This window comes from Hyla sarda, chromosome 13 (genome assembly GCF_029499605.1).
Source record: "Hyla sarda isolate aHylSar1 chromosome 13, aHylSar1.hap1, whole genome shotgun sequence".
Classification (NCBI taxonomy): Eukaryota; Metazoa; Chordata; class Amphibia; order Anura; family Hylidae; genus Hyla; species Hyla sarda.
This window is the reverse complement of record NC_079201.1, coordinates 14,524,445-14,544,701: the sequence shown is the minus strand read 5'-3', so window position 1 is coordinate 14,544,701 and position 20,257 is coordinate 14,524,445. Positions and strand designations below refer to the sequence as shown.

The 20,257-nt window shown below is 40.7% G+C and overlaps 1 protein-coding gene across 1 annotated transcript in view; it reads left to right on the top strand.

Moving 5' to 3' along the window:
* LOC130297675 (protein-glutamine gamma-glutamyltransferase E-like) overlaps positions 1–20,257 on the top strand; it is a 50,211-nt gene that overhangs the window by 11,134 nt on the left and 18,820 nt on the right. The window contains exons 2-8 of the mRNA XM_056550388.1: positions 1,466–1,654; positions 2,915–3,124; positions 4,879–4,997; positions 8,386–8,514; positions 12,394–12,568; positions 13,868–14,003; positions 17,589–17,692. Coding sequence (XP_056406363.1) covers positions 1,466–1,654; positions 2,915–3,124; positions 4,879–4,997; positions 8,386–8,514; positions 12,394–12,568; positions 13,868–14,003; positions 17,589–17,692 — 1,062 coding nt within the window. The remainder of the gene's footprint in view (positions 1–1,465; positions 1,655–2,914; positions 3,125–4,878; positions 4,998–8,385; positions 8,515–12,393; positions 12,569–13,867; positions 14,004–17,588; positions 17,693–20,257) is intronic.

Sequence of the window (20,257 nt, the reverse complement as noted above, 5' to 3'; positions counted from 1 at the left end):
GAGATATGAAGAGGGTATATGAGGATGGGATATGAGGACAAGATATTAGGTCAGGATATGAGGACAAGATATTAGGTCGGGATATGAGGATGGGATAGGAGGATGGGATACAAGGACAAGAAATGTGGATGGGATATGAGGACGAGATATGAGAACATGATATAAGAAAGAGATAGGAAGTTGGGATATGAGGACAAGAGCGCCATTGTTCCCCTCCCACAAGGTTTAGGTAGGAAGACCAGGCAGCGCCTAGTACTCTCCTAGTGTACAAATATATGAATGGACAGTACAGGGATATTTCTAGTGATCTTTTTATACCTAGGCCGGTAACCATGACAAGGGGGCATCCTCTATGTCTACAGGAAAGAAGGTTCCACCATCATCACAGAGATTCTTTACTGTAAGAGTAATGAGACTATGAAACTCTCCGCCACATGAACAGGTTCATGGGGGGGGTCTGGATGACTTTCTTAAAAAATATAATATTACAACTTAGAGACGTTGATCCAGGGATTCATTCTGATCGCCATATTTGGAGTCAGTAAGGATTATATCCCCGAGTATGGAGCAATTGGCATCTGCCTCAAAAGGGTTTCATTCCTTCTTCTGGATTAACACAATAGGGACACAATAGGGTTACAGATTAAATTTAATGGACTCTTGTTTTTTTTTAACCTGTCCATCTCTATAACTATCCCTAAGACTCCGTACTCCTGTCTAGCAGGCGCCAAACGACTTAAGACTTAGAGAATCCACTTTTCGAGTACGTGACCGAAACGCAGCGATTTATTGGAATAGAGCCCTGATCCTGTATTTTAAGCTATATTTATATACCGATATAATTGACATTCCGACTTTATTGGGAAACCACAGCCGACAGATTACCAAGCTATATATTAGATGAGACTTGCCAAGCATCAAATTGAAGCTTTCGGTGCCCCTATAATTTAAGGCTTAAGACATTTTTTGCCTTCTTTGTCCTCCCAAAAAAAACACACCGAAATCTGCGATTTCACAAATGCCAGACTGAATGCTAACTAAATTATAGCTATATAACAAGTTAATAATACCAGAAATACAAGGCGGCAGTGACTGAATAATACCGCCACCCCGTGACCAAATACTACCTCTTCAAGATGGTTGACGAAACGGGCATCCTATTGTTTTATGTTGTTTTTTTTGGTAGCATCCACTCCCAATATGTGGTTCCTTTTGATGTTTCCTACCTAAAGATGATCTACCGTAAGCTTTACTCATGACTTTACAACATTCCTAATCCTTATGTAAAACGTTGAGTCAGAGATTTTGTGGGTTTGACCAAAATTCCTAAGACATTCATAGAAAACTGATGCGTGAGCCGTAGTGACAACGAATGATATCATAGACTCTATTTCCGTAACATTGGCACACAATGGTTAAAACCCTGGAACATATTTAACATGTAACATCATATCTTGTTTTGCAGCTCTCCAACTAACCAACTATGACTTTCACGTGAATGAGAACAAGTCCGCTCACAACTGCGGAGCCTACATAGGCAATGACTTGGTTGTACGCCGGGGTCAAGAATTCAACATCTCATTGACCTTCAATGCACCTGTACAAAATGGAGATAGGCTGCAATTCATAGCTACACTTGCCACTTCATCTGGAGGTAACAAAAAAATCTAAAAACAGTAGAAGAACTGCCACCATTTATGGTCCTATTGGTTTGTTCATCGGTCAAGAATTTGACAATTGCCAAAATTATGCCATGGAAACCGGTTTCTTCTCTTCGGTTGCATTACATTAATGGATTCCCTCGAGGCGTAAAGAGAGTTTGGCTACTGGTGCTTAAAGGGGAAGTCCGCCCCTAGGCATTTTATCCCCTATCCACAGGATCAGAGATAAGTTTCTGATCTGGTTGGGTCCCAGTGGACCCTCCGCAATGTCCATCATGGCGTCCCGTCAATCCACATGCATTGAGCGATCTCCAGCTTAACATGGCCCCCTCCATTAAAGTCCATGGGAGAGACGAAGATACAGCGTTTGTGTATTTCCCACAGAAATACATGGAGGGGGCGTGTTGGAGACAGCTTCAGGCTATGGTTGCCCGTACGGGCAACCATAGCCTGAAGCTGTCTCCAACACGCCCCCTTCATGTATTTCTATGGGAAATACACAAACGCTGTATCTCCATCTGTCCAATAGACTTGAATGGAGGGGGCCTGTTGACCATAGCCTCGAAGACTAGCACAGCCGGCGTTCTGAACATAAAAGTTTAGAATGCTTGAGTACCGGGCCGGCGATCATGGGGGCCCTGTGGCCTGACCCCCCCGTTAACAGATATCTTATAACAGAGTATCCCTTTAAGTATTGAGTACCAGGGAGGTGCACAAAAAAAAACCACATTTCCCTGGACAGGTTCTTACAATAATACTATATTATGCTTTAGTAGATTCACAATTACATCCTGATATATCTGTCATGATTAGAGATAAGTGAACCTTCCAAATTTGTTTTACCGATTCAGTAGTTGGGATTCGGATGTTCCGGCAATGGCGTAGCCCAAGACTTGCCAAGAGACTGAACCAATCAGGAAAAGTGTTTGCTGGAAATCCCATACAAGTCTAACATGTCTCCTGATCGCCTTAGTTTAGGGCCAGTTAGGGCCATTTGGGGATATCCTGCTGCCGAACCATGGTTGGAGGTACGCTTTGACATAGGACAAGGGGAAGCTGTGAAAGACATATTTATTACTAAGAACAATACTATAAACAGGAGCATAAAGCACTAATCAAAATGACCCCTCAATCTGGTACTGTGGCTCCACCAATCCAGTATATCCAATATACCAATCCAGTATATACGGTATCACAGCAAGATGTAAGAATGATAAAAAAGAAACAATAACTCTCCATGTTTCCTTCAACAGGTACCGGCCTCTTGGAGTACACCTTCTCCGATTCTTCATCAGGGAACAGCTGGGCAGCGAAAATAAGCGGATATGGCTCCCCTTCAATTACTGTGGCCTTTATGACTCCAAATGACGCTGTAATTGGACGCTACATTCTCAGTGTTCAGGCAAATGGAGAACCCAGACGCGTCGGAGAGTTTATGCTGATCTTCAATCCTTGGGCTTCAGGTGGGATGTGGTTCTACAAAATGCCCATCCAGAGTATAAGGAGAGGATAGTCATGGAGGATGGTAGTCATGGAGGATTATTTGCTATGATAGTCAAAGGCATAGCTATAGGGGGTGCTGAGGGAGCACTCAGGCCCTGGTGTCCGAGGGGGGACAAGTGGTCCCTTTGCCCCATATAGACACCGATTTTAACGATAGCACTTGCTAGGCTACAGGTTTCCCATTGGAGCCCAGGAGCTTGCACCTCTAATACATGATAAACTTGCATAGAAATCAGTCTAGATACCTGGTACGTGATGGTGCAGGCAAAGCTCCTGTGTAGAAAAAGAGCAAGTACCTCGAGATTAGTAAAATTTGTTCTAGATTTTAGATTTGGAAGTGCCCTGATGGCCCAGGCAAAGTATGTACAGGGTCAGGGACACCTGCCAAAAGCAAGAGTGTCTGATTAGGAACAGTGAAATGGGCAGGGTGCAGACTTGTAATGCATACAGCATTGCCGCTTACCTCCAGGCTACTTGGTGTACAGGAGCAGGGACACCAGTCAAAGACAAAAGTTTCTGCTCCTGTACAGCACACTGTGCGATGGGCAGGATGCAGAACTGTGATGCAAACAGCCATTGCCACTTATCTCAAGGCAGTGTACAAGAGTAAAGACACCTATCAATGGCAAGAATCCCTGCTCCTGTACAGTACAGTGAGTGAAGGGCAGGCTGCATAGCTGTGATGCATAGAGCATTGCCACTTATCTCCAGGCTACTTGGTGTACGGGAGCAAGGATACCTGTCAAAGGCAAGAGTCCCTGCTCCTGTACAGTACACTGAGCAATGGGCAGGATGCATTGCTGTAATGCATACAGCATTGCAATTTACCTCCAGGCTGCTCAGTGTACAGAAGCAGGGACACCTGTCAAAGACAAAAGCTCCTACTCCTGTACAGCACACTGTGCGATGGACAGGATGCATCTCTGTAATGCATACATCATTGCCACTTATCTCCAGGCTACTCAGTGTATAGGAGCAGGAACACCTCTCAAGGACAAGAGTCCCTGCTCCTGTACAGTATACTGAGTGATGGACAGGATGCATCGCTGTAATGCATACATCATTGCCACTTATCCAGGCTGCTCATTGTATAGGAGCAGGAACACCTCTCAAGGATAAGAGTCCCTGCTCCTGTACATTACACTGAGCCATTTGCAGAGCTGTCCGGGCTCATCTTACTCTTTTGCCTGTGCCTTCACTATCCTGTAAATTCACAGGAACTACAAAGTTCCCATAATATAAATGCATGTCATAGATCAGGACGGGCATTTCAAGTCATCTGCCTGTCGTGAAGGCTCGAGAGATGACGGAACGTGGTAAACCTTAGTATAGGTTGATACCTAATACCACATTGTTGTCTTAAGTGACAAGAGACGGACATTAACTCTTCGATTAAACTGGTTGGGGTTCCTGTAGGTGTGTCACACTTTCTGCAATACTCTGCTTGTCAGCACCGAAATCTGAGGTATAAACTGAGGTCATATGCCAATGAGGGCTTGGCACCCATCTCCGAGCACGTGGAGCATACGCTTATACACACAGATAATCCAGGCTGCCCGTCAGGATCTGTGACACATCAGCTTGGAAATATGTAACGTGGCTTTTGCACTTTTAGAAACAGCATGACAGCTATATGACGGATGAATAAAGGAGCAGGTCCGGCTTGTTATTTTAAGGCACCGTCTTATTATGCACCATCTCCATTCCCTTCCAGGTGACAGTGTGTTTCTAGCAGATCCAGCCCAGAGAAATGAATATGTTTTGCAAGAGTTTGGTCTTATTTGTGTTGGTGAAGTCTCAAATCAAATCGCAGCCCCCTGGAACTACGGACAGGTAAATAGCAGACTCTAGGGGGCAGTATAACAACTGAGCACATCTATGGGCATCTTATTGACTATGTTACAAAGTGTATTCCAGAGCAGTTGAGGGTAATAGTCCCTCGGACAGAGTCTATAGTGTAGTCCCGGACAGCAGCGTACTGACTATTTGACGTACCCGGCCTCACAATGGGGGGCCAACATCGATACGCCAAACAGATTAGACATTCTAGACTTTCATCTGTGCAACCTGAGGTCAAAGGGCACAGCCAAATGGTAAGTTACTAAAGCTGGGCAAGTCAAATACCAGGCTTTCCTGGACCCTGAGGCTTAACCCCTTAAGGACCAAGGATGTACCGGTACGTCCTTGGTCCTGCTCCCGTGATATAACGCGGAGTTACACGGTAACCCCGCATCATATCACGGCGGGCCCGGCGTCATAGTGAAGCCGGGACCCGCCGCTAATAGCGCGCATCGCCGATCGTGGCGCCGCGCTATTAACCCTTTAGCCGCGCGCTCAGAGCTGAGCCAGGCGGCTAAAAGTGAAAGTAAAAACTGCCGGTTAGCTCAGTCGAGCTGTTTGGGATATCCGCGGCGAAATCGCGGCATCCCGAACAGCTTACAGGACAGCGGGAGGGACCTTACCTGCCTACTCGCTGTCCGATCGCCGAATGACTGCTCAGTGCCTGAGATCCAGGGATGAGCTTTCAAGCGGTAGAATCGTTGATCACTGGTTTCCTATGAGAAACCAGTGATCAATGATAAAGATCAGTGTGTGCAGTGTTATAGGTCCCTATGGGATAACAATGATCAGTATAAGAGATCAGAGTGTGCGGTGTTATAGGTCCCTATGGGAGCTATAACACTGCAAAAAAAAGTGAATGAAGATCATTTAACTCCTCCCCTATTAAAAGTTTGAATCACCCCCCTTTTCACATAAAAAAAAAAGTGTAAATAAAAATAAACATATATGGTATCACCGCGTGCGGAAATGTCCGAATTATAAAAATATAGCGTTAATTAAACCGCTCGGTCAATGGCGTACGCGCAAAAAAATTCCAATAAGTCATATCAATGCAAAAATTGTACCGTTAAAAACTTCAGATCACAGTGCAAAAAATGAGCCCTCATACCGCCCCATACACGGAAAAATAAAAAAGTTATAGGGGTCAGAAGATGACAATTTTAAACGTATTAATTTTCCTGCATGTAGTTATGATTTTTTCCAGAAGTGCGACAAAATCAAACCTATATAAGTAGGGGATCATTTTAATCGTATGGACCTACAGAATAAAGATAAGGTGTCACTTTTACCGAAAAATTTACTACGTAGAAACGCAAAAAATAAGCCATTATGTGGATTTTTAGGTACAAAATTGAAAGAGTTATGATTTTTTAAAGGCAAGGAGCAAAAAACGAAAATGCAAAAATGCAAAAATGGAAAAAACCCCGGTCCTTAAGGGGTTAAAGGGTTAAGGGGTACTCCGGTGGAAAACAATAAAAAAAAAAATGGTGCCAGAAAGTTAAACATATATGTAAATTACTTCTATTTAAAAAAACTTAATCCCTCCAGTACTTATCAGCTGATGTATGCTCCAGAGGAAGTTGTGTAGTTCTTTCCAGTCTGACCACAGTGCTCTCTGCTGACTCCTCTGTCCATGTCAGGAACAAATCCCCATAGAAAACCTCTCCTGCTCTGGACAGTTCCTTACATGGACAGAGGTGTCAGCAGAGAACACTGTGCTCAGACTGGAAAGAACTAGTGTTGAGCGGCATAGGCCATATTCGAATTTGCGATATTTTGCGAATATATGGACAAATATTCGTCATATATTCGCTAAATTTGCATATTCGTAATATTCGCGTTTAGTTTCGCATATGCGAAAATTCGCGTATACAAAAATTAGCATATGCAAAAATTATCATATACAAAAATTAGCATAGCCGAAAATTTGCATATGCAAAAATCAACATATGCTAATTTTCGCATATGCGAAAATTAGCACGCCAGTCTCACACAGTAGAGCCTTCTTTACACCACACAAGCTGGAAGCAGAGAGGGATGATCACTGTGTTGTGTACTGTAAAAAAAAAATTTCAAAAAATAACGAATATTCATAATTACGAATATATAGTGCTATATTCGCGAATATTCGATATTCGCGAATAAAATTCGAATTGCGAATATTCACGAGCAAAACTAGAAAGAACTACACAACTTCTTCTGGAACATACAGCAGCTGATAAGTACTGGAAGGATCAAGAATTTTTTAATAGAAATAATTTACAAATCTGTATACCTTTCTGGCACCAGTTGATTTAAAAAATAATAAAATAAAAAAATTCCGCCGGAACGAAATGTCAGGCACTAGCATATGCTAGTTAATGTGTGTGTGGTTGGCAGGTTTGGGGGTGCACTGATACAGCACCATGCCAGGGACACAAAGGGAACTAGGCATGTCTCTGGTCATGGATGGCTTTTCCCTGTGGACCCTTGCAACTTTTATAACTGGGGGTCTGCACAATAGACCATAGTTCTTGACCCCGGGGTACACTTAGTGAGGTCTCTGGTGGGGTGGTACACCTTACTAAGTGTACCCCGGGGTCAAGAACTATGGTCTATTGGGCAGACCTTCTAGGTACTGTGGTCCAATAAAGAGAATTTCTGGGACTCAGTATAGGTCATCAATGTCTGATCGGTTGGGTGCAGGGGTCAAGTCCTGGGAAAAAAAAGTCCACGAACTCACCCAAGATTCCACTCAAGAGCTGGTCCTGCAGAACTCATGCTAATGGGAACGGTGTTCCTGCTTTGGAAAAAGTTCCCTCACGTTCCTGCAAGACTTGATCCCTGGTTGGGTGCGATCGAGGAACTCATCATGGCGGTGATCGAGAGTTCTCTTACTCACCTTCTCACGATCGTTGATCTTCTAGTACAGTCTGCACGCCCCAGTCAGATTTGTAAAATATTTTTTTTAAAGTTATGTAGTTCTTTCCAGGGCTTTTGCAGCCCCCTCTGTCCATGTCAGGAACTGTCCAGAGCAGGAACAAACCACCAGCACAAACCTCTTCGTTCTCTTACTCTTGGTAGTTTCTGATACAGACAGAGGTGGCAGCAGAGAGCACTGTGTCAGATCGGGCTGAGGTTTGACTGTACCCTCTGCACCCTTTGTAGTTACGCCCCTGGAACTGAATCATTTTTATTAGGGGTACTGACAATGTTATTAGGCTGTTTATAAGACATTCAGACGTAGGATGTCAAGACATTATGTACGTAAAATGAAGAAAAAAACAAAAACCTGATCTCTGGACAGCTGACACAAACACAGAACCATAGATAAAAACTACACAAAAAGAGAAAAACCTGTTTTATTTTACTGTGTTACTTACACTGTATCTCTGTTCAGTTTCAGGAAAATATTTTGTATATCTCTTTTGTCCTTTTGGATTCAAGTCTGAACTTCAGAAGAAATTCCCGGGAGGATGTAAGGCAGCGGAATAACCCCACCTATATCTCCAGGGTCCTCAGCGCCATGGTAAGTGACTAAACCCTAGCCATGACAAAGAGTACTGTGTTCTTTGTATTGTAAACATTTTTTACTCTGTTTTAAAGGGGTATTCCGGCCTAAGACATCCAAGCTAAATATTATGTACACAGAACTGCCTCCTGAATGTAATCCCATCCACTCCTCTGTTTCACTTGTCATCTCCATCATGGAGCAGCAGAGACAAGAGTTGATTAGATTAGAGCTTTGGTGATGCAACCCCTTGTTGTGATTGTGTTTATAAGATGCTTTCTTCTCACAAAACCCCTTGCTAGGCCATGACCCCCTCTTTTTCCCATATGCCATCTATAGTGCTGTACTGTAAGTCATCCCCCTGCGGAGTCCAGTGTACTTTCTTTGGCACTATGGTATTTCATAGCATAGCGGAGTAGGTGCTGCTGGTGAAGAAAGGGAAAGAAAGTCCAGGTGGGAGTACTGCTGGCAATGGAAAGAATGGGATATAGCTGTGCACCATAGAGAGGATTTCAATGAGAGCGCTAAAAGGATTAAAGGGGTACTCCGGTGGAAACAAAATGTTTTAAATCAACTGGTGCCAGAAAGTTAAACAGATTTGTAAATTACTTCTATTTTAAAATCTTAACCCTGTCACGCCCCCTCCCATAGTCTTGCATCGAGGGGGTGGGGCGTAGCATCATGAGGGGACTGGGCTATGATGTCACAAGCTCCCGGCATCGGCTCCAGCATTCGGAACAGTTTGTTCCTCCTTTAAACAGATTTGTAAATTACCATATATACTCGAGTATAAGCCTAGTTTTTCAGCCTGATTTTTCGTGCTGGAAACGCCCCCCCTCGGCTTATACTCGAGTGAACAAAAAAAAACGTTTTTGGCTTTAGCTGTGAGGGGATGGTCCCGGCCGTCCATCTCCACCTGTCAATCCCTTATCAGTGGTCTTCAACCTTCAGATGTTGCAAAACTACAACTCCCAGCATGCCCGGACAGCCATCGGCTGTCCGGGCATGCTGGGAGTTGTAGCTTTGAAACATCTGGAGGTCCGCAGGTTGAAGACCACTGAGAAGGGATTGACAGGCGGTGATGATGAAGGGGTGTTAATGACAGGGGTCTGGATGATGACGGGGGGGGGGGGGGGGATGATGTATTTCCCACCCTAGGCTTATAGTCGAGTCAATAACTTTTCCTGGGTTTTTGGGCTGAAATTAGGGGCCTCGGCTTATTTTCGGGTCGGCTTATACTTGAGTATATACGGTACTTCTATTTAAAAATCTTAATTCTCCCAGTACTTATCAGCTGCTGTACACTACAGAGGACGTTAATTTTTTTTAAAATTTCCTTTCTGTCTGACCACAGTGCTCTCTACTGCCACCTCTGTCCATGTAAGGACTGTCCAGAGCAGGAGAGGTTTACTATGGGGATTTGCCCCTACTCTGGACAGTTCCTAAAATGGACAGAGGTGTCAGCAAGGAAGGAAATTCAAAAAAGAAAAGAACTTCCTCTGTAGCATACAGCAGCTGATGAGTACTGGGAGGATAAAGATTTTTAAACAGAAGTCATTTACAAATCTTTTTAAAGGGGTACTACACTGGAGCCGGCGCCGAGAGCTCATGATGTCATAGCCCCGCCCCCTCCCCTCATGATGTCACGCCCCGCCTCCTCAATGCAAGTCTTTGGGAGGGGGCGGGACAGCCGTCACGCCCCCTCCCAAAGACTTGCATTGAGGAGGCGGGACGTGACATCATGAGGGGGCATGGCTATGACATCACGAGCTCCCGCCTCCAGCGTTCGGAACAGTTTGTTCCAAACACTGAGCAGCGGAGTACCCCTTTAACTTTCTGGCACCAGTTGATTAAAAAAAAAAAATGTTCTCCAGTGGAGTACCCCTTTAATCTAATAAAACCATGCAGATTTTTTAAAATTCTTTTAAAGAACCATATAAGTTGAACCTGAATAAATTATTTAAATTCAAACCAGGATCATCAGCAACAGCGCCGCCAAGTTGACCCTGATCTGAATGGCGCCTGCCTTGGCAACACGTTCATTAGAACCTGCTATGGGTTTACTGAAGAAACGTCCTATTGAGCATCATTATATGTTGTTCTTGGCTCTGATCCTACATATATTACACTTTTTATTATTAAGCCCTGGGAAAAATGATTTCCCAACACGCTCTATTGCCTGCTAAATGCAATTACATGAAGAATTTATAGTATTAACATGACAACTGTGCATAAAAAGTAGGGGCTGATCCGAACAAGTAGGATGGTGAGGAGCAGCACTATTTCTGGCTATTATATAACTTGTATACGGTAATTTTCAGCAGATTTCTGCTCTGCAGGCTTCATCGCTAATTTTCAGTTCTCTAAGAGGTGGAAGGCGGAGCTCCCTCCTCCATAGACCTATTTGCTTGTCTTGCCGACACAGGACAAAGCCGAACTGATTTTCAGATTTGAGCAGCAGAAAAGGGGGGAGGGGGGAAAAGTTTGATAACAGGAGAAAGAAGCATTTTTGTCTAATAAGATATATTACAAATTTTTTAATATTCGCTTGTTCTATTCATCTATGCAAAGTTTATTCAAAGGAAAGCGCCTATTTCAATTTGGAAGTTTTTTTGCACCAGTTTCACGGGGATAGCTTTGATAAATCCCCCCTCCCTTATTAAAGGGGTTATCCTGTTATTAAAAACTTATCCCCTATCTACAGGATACCATACATACCATAGCATACTAGACATACCATATGTTAGTATTGAAAAAATAGTAAGTCCCAACACGTTTCACTGGGATGGTGCCAGGATCATCAGGGGACTTATTAGGGCTATATATACAAATGCTTATGATGGTCCAAAAAAACAAATCATGAGGGTCCTAGTGAAAAAGTCAGTATTATTGGACAGTTCTGGAGGTCTAACTTAGTCCCCAGACTGTCATATTATAACCTTTAACCTTCCTAGAGCCCTCTTCTTTTGTTTATGCTATGATCAGTATTGATAGCAACATCAAAGTCACGGTGATCGTAGTGATCGTGTCACAGGTTTCTGTGCCCACACTACTATTAGAACATACCGCTAGGGTCCTGTTGCAGTTAGTAGACCACAGTTAGGACATTTGTGGACCAAGGCTCAACGTAAATTCACATATATAGCACTTCCGTTTCTGGAGGAATCAACGGGACCATGAACTGCATGGCAGCCAATTGAGTTGCCTGGGGGTCATTCAATACAATTGTTTACCTATAACCAGGCTAGGTGCATGGATTTTTGCCACCCTAGGCAAAGCTAATTTTGCCACCCATTGCCCCCGCCCTTTGACATGCCCCACCTTACTATTGGGGTGACACACTGTAACAAACCCCCTCTTCATGTAATCTCCTTACTACTGGGGTGGCAGCGATTTGCTGGATGGGTGGGTGCTTTAGATGCTGGCCAACTTTATATCTGAGGGCAGAGTGGCGCCCCCATCAAGAATGCGCTCTAGGCAGCGGCCTATTTTGCCTATAGACAGAGCCGGCCCTGTCTATAACTTCTTTAAGAACTAAATTTACAAAATGGACTCCACTATGGGTCTTGACTTCCTTAGGATTCCCTCTATAGTGCTCAGTTACATTTTGCTATCTATGTTAAGTATTACCCCATATGGGAACGCTCCATCCCATTAGATGATACACACAATAAAAGCCTCCATTAAAAGCTGGGTTGGGTTTTCGTCTTGTTGTATCTCGTCTCTTAAATGTCATATCTATGTAAATGTTGTCCTTACCCTGTTCATCATTCTACCATTAGGGCGACATGGCGACATATGAATGCCCCCGAGGATGTAAGGTTACCACACAGGGAGGATGGTAATAGTCTCCGGTTGGACTCTACTGATAATTTCATACCTGTTCATTCCTTCCAGGTAAACAGTAAAGACGACACTGGAGTGGTGGAAGGTAACTGGAGCGGAGATTACTCCGATGGCACGAACCCCAGCGCATGGAATGGAAGCACCAGTATACTGAGGTCCTGGAACCAGCAGAAGCAGCCCGTGAAATATGGACAATGCTGGGTGTTTGCTGGGGTTCTTTGCACAGGTAATATTGAAAATCAGATAGGGTCTATTCAGATGGCGTAATTTCCCCAAGTGGAATTCAGATGAAAGCCCAATACACTTCTATGGGATTCCGCACTCCCATTCACACTTTGGAATTTCCGCTTGCGGAATTCCGCAAGCGGAAATTCCGAAGTGTGAATGGGAGTGTAGAATCCCATAGAAGGGTATTGGGCTTTCATTTGATGTGAATAGACCTTTAGACTGAATAATAATAACAAAAAATAAAAATAATTATAAATAATAATAAAATCAAATAATAATAATATAATAAATAATAATAAAATAACAATTGATAATATGATAAAATAATAATAATATACTAAAATAACAAATAATAATATACTTAAATAATAATAAAATAAATAATATAATAAAATTATAAATAATAATAAAATATGAAATAATAATATAATAAATAATAATATAATCAACTAATAATAAAATAAAAATAATGATATAATAATATAATCAAATAATAAATAAAATAATGATAATGTAATAAATAATAATAAAAGAATAATTGATAATATTTTAAAATAATAATATACTAAAATAATCAATAATAATAAAATAATAAATAATACTAACATAATTAATAATATACTAAAATAATACATAATAATAATAATAAAATATTAAATAATAACACAATAAAATATTAAATAATAATATAATAAAATAATAATAATAAAAAATTATAAATAATGATAGAATAATATAATGAAATAATAATAATAGAATAATATTAAAAAATAATAAATAATATAATAAAATAATAAGTGATATAATAAAATAATACATAATAATAAATAATAAAATAAATAATGATAAAAACAAATAATAAATAATAATATAGAAAAAGAAGAGAGGGGACTAAAAGGAGGTTGAGCTTCGCATGGTGGGCGTATGCCAGGAGTGCACCATCATCCCATTCGACTTTCGGCCCGGCTTGTGACACCAAAAGTCGCAGAAATCTATGGCAGCTCATAACTGGTATATATTTGTGTGCCGAGTGCACGGGCAACCATGGGGATGCTGCATGGGCCTCTAAGGAAAGCCAGAAAATGGGAGGAGCTTTACTTATGTGTGCTGCACTAAAACGCTGCGCATAGTAAGTGCCCCCCCCCCCTTCCTTCCTTCCTTCTTATGAAAACTAAAGCAATGATGGGTAGTTTAGTAGTGAAAAGGGAGGACATAACAGCTTAGTAACATCCGCATAATAACTATATAAATAGAGTATTTTTGTTTTTATACATTTCGTCTATTTCTTTCTCTTTAGTCAGTAGAGCTCTCGGATTACCCTGTCGAGTGATCACAAACTACAATTCTGCCCATGACGCCAATGGTAACCTGAGTATCGAAGAACACTACGATGTGTATGGGGAGCCAGTGATGGAAAGTGATGACAGTATATGGTGAGTACCGGATTAGGACATGATAACCTGGGGCGTGGACCACCTGGGGCCACTGTCTCCACCTCCCGTATAGAAGAGACACAAAAGACGTAGCTTGTTGCTTCTGAGCCCCGATGCAAAATCTACCACAGGGCCCCATATGCCAATTATAATGCCGGTCTCTTATAGAGCAGATGTGCTTTGGGGCCCCCTTAGGCACCAGGGCCCCAATGTGACTGTTACCTCTATAGCTATGCCCCTAGATACAGCTGATTGCACAGCAGACAGTATTAGCTGTGCCTGGTGATCACCAAGGCCCGCCCCTGCAGAACTAAGGAACACCTATCTTTTTTAGGAAAGGAAAGCTCTGATTGGCTAATTAAGCTCCTCACACAGAGCCTGCAAGAGCTGCCACTGAGTGACCAATGAGCTCTCTCTTTGAGTACAGAGGCGTTTGTCACACAATTTCCAGCTGTCTAAATGTCAGGAGGCTGCATTAACTAATGGGCACTTATTAATTGACAAATTTTAGATGCAGTATGAAGAGCTTTAGTCCTCCCCTGAGTAAGAGTGAGTGTTGACTGTCTTTTTCTGTGCGCCCTTCATTCAGCCACTTTACTCCACCCAGAGCACTTGCCCATTGAGAGTATGTGCCCACCAAGAGCACCCGCCATCCCCTCTGACCACCAACAAAGCCACTTGCAGGTTGCGTCTTGTCTCCACACACAAAACCTCTGACATGTTTTACCACCCCCTACCCTTTTTCCTTCCCAAAGTTTCTGCAACCATCTACTCACTTTTTAGAACCCTGTGAGGTCCTTATGCCCCCCCCCCATATCTTCTCCTCTGACCCTAAGTCCCTGACCTTCTTCTTAGGGGATAAGATATGGATGGAGACCCCCGCGATCTCGGCTGTGGCACCCCAGACATCCGGTGCACGGAGCGAACTTCGCTCCGTGCCGGATGACTGGCGATGGGGGGCGGAGGCTCTTGACGTCACGGCCACGCCCTGCTCGTGATGTCATGGCCCACGCCCCCTCAATGCAAGTCTATGGTAGGGGGCGTGACGGCCGTTGCTCCCCCTGCCATAGACTTGCATTGAGGGGGCATGGCTGTGATGTCATGAGTGGGGCGTGGCCATGACATTAGAAGCCTCCAGCGCTGCACCCGATGCTCTAAACGAACTGCGGGTGCAGCAGGAAGATCATTTGTGTCCCCAGCGGAGGGACCCCCGTGATCAGACATCTTATCCCTTTCCTTTGGAAAGGGGATAAGAGGTTTAGGGGCAGAGTACCCCTTTAAATGTTTGAAAATTGTACTATTGCCCCATAAAGTAGTTGTATCTGACAATGTGGCCCCGGGTTCAGAATGGACCTTCTTATGTGCTTTATATTTTGTATACTGTAGGGGGGGGGGGGGGGGGGAGACACTGACATCTAGTGGGAAATTATTAATAGTGTTAAGCATACTGTATGTAGCAGAGCCCAGTGTGTTACTTGTGTTATTTGTGGTTTTACAAGGGATTGGAAAGAATACAAAGGATCTTTTCATCATTTCTCATACAGTAGAAGAAGCCGATTGATTTATCTTTTGGCCTCTGTGAACAGGCTGACATTATTTAACATTCTTAGGGGGACAGCGAGGCCTTAAGCGTCCGCCTAACTTGCTTAATTTTAGAGCCACCTCTGCACAGGGTTATCGACAATGGGAACCCGCAGTAACCAGCTCATAACTTTAGGAGGAACACAGATTTAAGTGCTCAGTTATGTTACAGCACCCCCTGCAGGAGAAATGGGGTATTCTACTGCTCCTATTCAAACCTATGGATAGGGCCTCCAGTACAGAGATGCCCTTTTTGCAAATAAGGCTATCCTTCATGTAAGATAGGGATTGGCATAAAGCTATCCTTCATATAAGATGGGGATAGGTATAAGGCTATCCTTCATATAAGATAGAAATAGGCATAAGGCTATCCTTCATATAAGATAGGGATAGGCATAAGGCAATCCTTCATATAAGATAGGGATAGACATAAGGTTATCCTTCATATGAGATAGGGATAGGCATAAGACTATTCATCATATAAGATAGGGATAGGTATAAGGCTATCCTTCATATAAGATAGGGATAGGTATAAGACTATCCTTCATATAAGATAGGGATAGGCATAAGGCTATCCTTCATATAAGATAGGGATAGGCATATGGTTATCCTTCATATAAGAGAGGGATAGGCATAAGGCTATCCTTCATATAAGATAGGGATAGGCATAAGGCTACCCTTCATATAAGATAGGGATAGGCATATGGTTATCCTTCATATAAGAGAGGGATAGGCATAAGGCTATCCTTCATATAAGATAGGGATAGGCATAAGATTATCCTTCATATGAGATAGGGATAGACATAAGGCTATCCTTCATATAAGATAGGGATAGGCATAAGGCTACCCTTCATATAAGATAGGGATAGGCATATGGTTATCCTTCATATAAGAGAGGGATAGGCATAAGGCTATCCTTCATATAAGATAGGGATAGGCATAAGATTATCCTTCATATGAGATAGGGATAGACATAAGGCTATCCTTCATATAAGATAGGGATAGGCATAAGGCTATTCTTCATATAAGATAGGGATAGGCATAAGGCTATCCTTCATATAAGATAGGGATAGGCATAAGGCTATCCTTCATATAACATAGGGATAGGCATAAGGCTATTCTTCATATAATATAGGGATAGGCATAAGGCTATCCTTCATATAAGATAGGGATAGGTATAAGGCTATCCTTCATGTAAGAAAGGGATAGGCATAAGACTATTCATCATATAAGATAGGGATAGGCATAAGGCTATCCTTCATATAAGATAGAAATAGATATAAGGCTATTCTTCATATAAGAAAGGGATAGGCATAAGACTATTCATCATATAAGATAGGGATAGGCATAAGGTTATCCTTCATATAAGATAGGGATAGGCATAAGGCTATCCTTCATATAAGATAGGGATAGGCATAAGGCTATCCTTCATATAAGATAGAAATAGATATAAGGCTATTCTTCATATAAGAAAGGGATAGGCATAAGACTATCCTTCATATAAGATAGAAATAGATATAAGGCTATTCTTCATATAAGAAAGGGATAGGCATAAGGTTATCCTTCATATAAGATAGAAATAGATATAAGGCAATCCTTCATATAAGATAGAAATAGATATAAGGCTATCCTTCATATAAATTAGAGATAGGCATAAGGCTATTCTTCATATAAGAAAGGGATAGGCATAAGACTATTCATCATATAAGATAGGGATAGGCATAAGGTTATCCTTCATATAAGATAGAAATAGATATAAGGCAATCCTTCATATAAGATAGAAATAGATATAAGGCTATCCTTCATATAAATTAGAGATAGGCATAAGACTATTCTTCATTCAGACCATTCACCCCATCCACCCTACAGGTGAGTCCTCTGCTCAGTTGTATCTGCATTCAGGCTCAGCAGTGGCCGAGGAGATTCGTTTTTCTATCCGCCCTCTATAGTTTTTCTATACTAACTTGTCTTTTCCGATCTAATAAAACAAATGATCTTTTCTAGGAATTTCCATTGCTGGAATGAGGGCTGGTTCACACGGACTGACCTGGACGCCTCTTATAATGGATGGCAAATCTATGATTCAACCCCACAAGAGACGAGCGATGGTAAAATCCCAAACACCTAGTGCCCTTAAATGGGTTGTCCACATGTAGGCCCTTATATATGTGGAGAAAGCATTGCTCTAATGGGGGGGGGGGGGGGGGGGGGGGGTAAATGGGGAAACTCAAAAACTACTGATTATTTACTACAGTACTATACTACTGATTATATACTACAGTACTATACTACTGATTATATACTACAGTACTATACTACTGATTATATACTACAGTACTATACTACTGATTATATACTACAGTACTATACTACTGATTATATACTACAGTACTATACTACTGATTATATACTACTGATTATATACTACAGTACTATACTACTGATTATATACTACAGTACTATACTACTGATTATATACTACAGTACTATACTACTGATTATACTACTGATTATATACTACAGTACTATACTACTGATTATACTACTGACTATACTACTGATTATATACTACAGTACTATACTACTGACTATACTACTGATTATATACTACAGTACTATACTACTGATTATACTACTGACTATACTACTGATTATATACTACAGTACTATACTACTGATTATACTACTGACTATACTACTGATTATACTACTGACTATACTACTGATTATACTACTGACTATACTACTGATTATATACTACAGTACTATACTACTGATAATACTACTGACTATACTACTGATTATATACTACAGTACTATACTACTGATTATATACTACAGTACTATACTACTGATAATACTACTGACTATACTACTGATTATATACTACAGTACTATACTACTGATTATATACTACAGTACTATACTACTGATTATACTACTGATTATATACTACAGTACTATACTACTGATTATATACTACAGTACTATACTACTGATTATATACTACAGTACTATACTACTGATTATATACTACAGTACTATACTACTGATTATACTACTGACTATACTACTGATTATATACTACAGAACTATACTACTGACTATACTACTGATTATATACTACAGTACTATACTACTGATTATACTACTGACTATACTACTGATTATATACTACAGTACTATACTACTGACTATACTACTGATTATATACTACAGTACTATACTACTGATTATACTACTGACTATACTACTGATTATATACTACAGTACTATACTACTGATTATATACTACAGTACTATACTACTGATTATATACTACAGTACTATACTACTGATTATATACTACAGTACTATACTACTGATTATATACTACAGTACTATACTACTGATTATATACTACAGTACTATACTACTGATTATACTACTGATTATATACTACAGTACTATACTACTGATTATACTACTGACTATACTACTGATTATATACTACAGTACTATACTACTGACTATACTACTCATTATATACTACAGTACTATACTACTGATTATACTACTGACTATACTACTGATTATATACTACAGTACTATACTACTGATTATACTACTGACTATACTACTGATTATATACTACAGTACTATACTACTGATTATACTACTGACTATACTACTGATTATATACTACAGTACTATACTACTGATTATACTACTGACTATACTACTGATTATATACTACAGTACTATACTACTGATTATACTACTGATAATACTACTGACTATACTACTGATTATATACTACAGTACTATACTACTGATTATATACTACAGTACTATACTACTGATTATACTACTGATTATATACTACAGTACTATACTACTGATTATATACTACAGTACTATACTACTGATTATATACTACAGTACTATACTACTGATTATATACTACAGTACTATACTACTGATTATACTACTGACTCTACTACTGATTATATACTACAGTATATACTACTGACTATACTACTGATTATATACTACAGTACTATACTACTGATTATACTACTGACTATACTACTGATTATATACTACAGTACTATACTACTGACTATACTACTACTGATTATATACTACAGTACTATACTACTGATTATACTACTGACTATACTACTGATTATATACTACAGTACTATACTACTGATTATACTACTGACTATACTACTGATTATATACTACAGTACTATACTACTGATTATACTACTGAATATACTACTGACTATATTACTGATTATATACTACAGTACTATACTACTGATTATACTACTGACTATACTACTGATTATATACTACAGTACTATACTACTGATAATACTACTGACTATACTACTGATTATATACTACAGTACTATACTACTGATTATAGTACTGACTCTATAAAACTGATTATATACTACAGTACTATACTACTGATTATACTACTGGGCATTTTCTGGGCACTTTGGGCCTCTTAGTACCAATTGATCCTCGTATAAACACCACAGTCTGCCTGAGTATTGTTACTGACCATGTCCATCCCTTTATGAACACAGTGGACCCAGCTTCTGATACTTCCACCAGGATAATGCCCCATGTCACATGACATCATCTCATACAGGACAATGAGGTCACATGACATCATC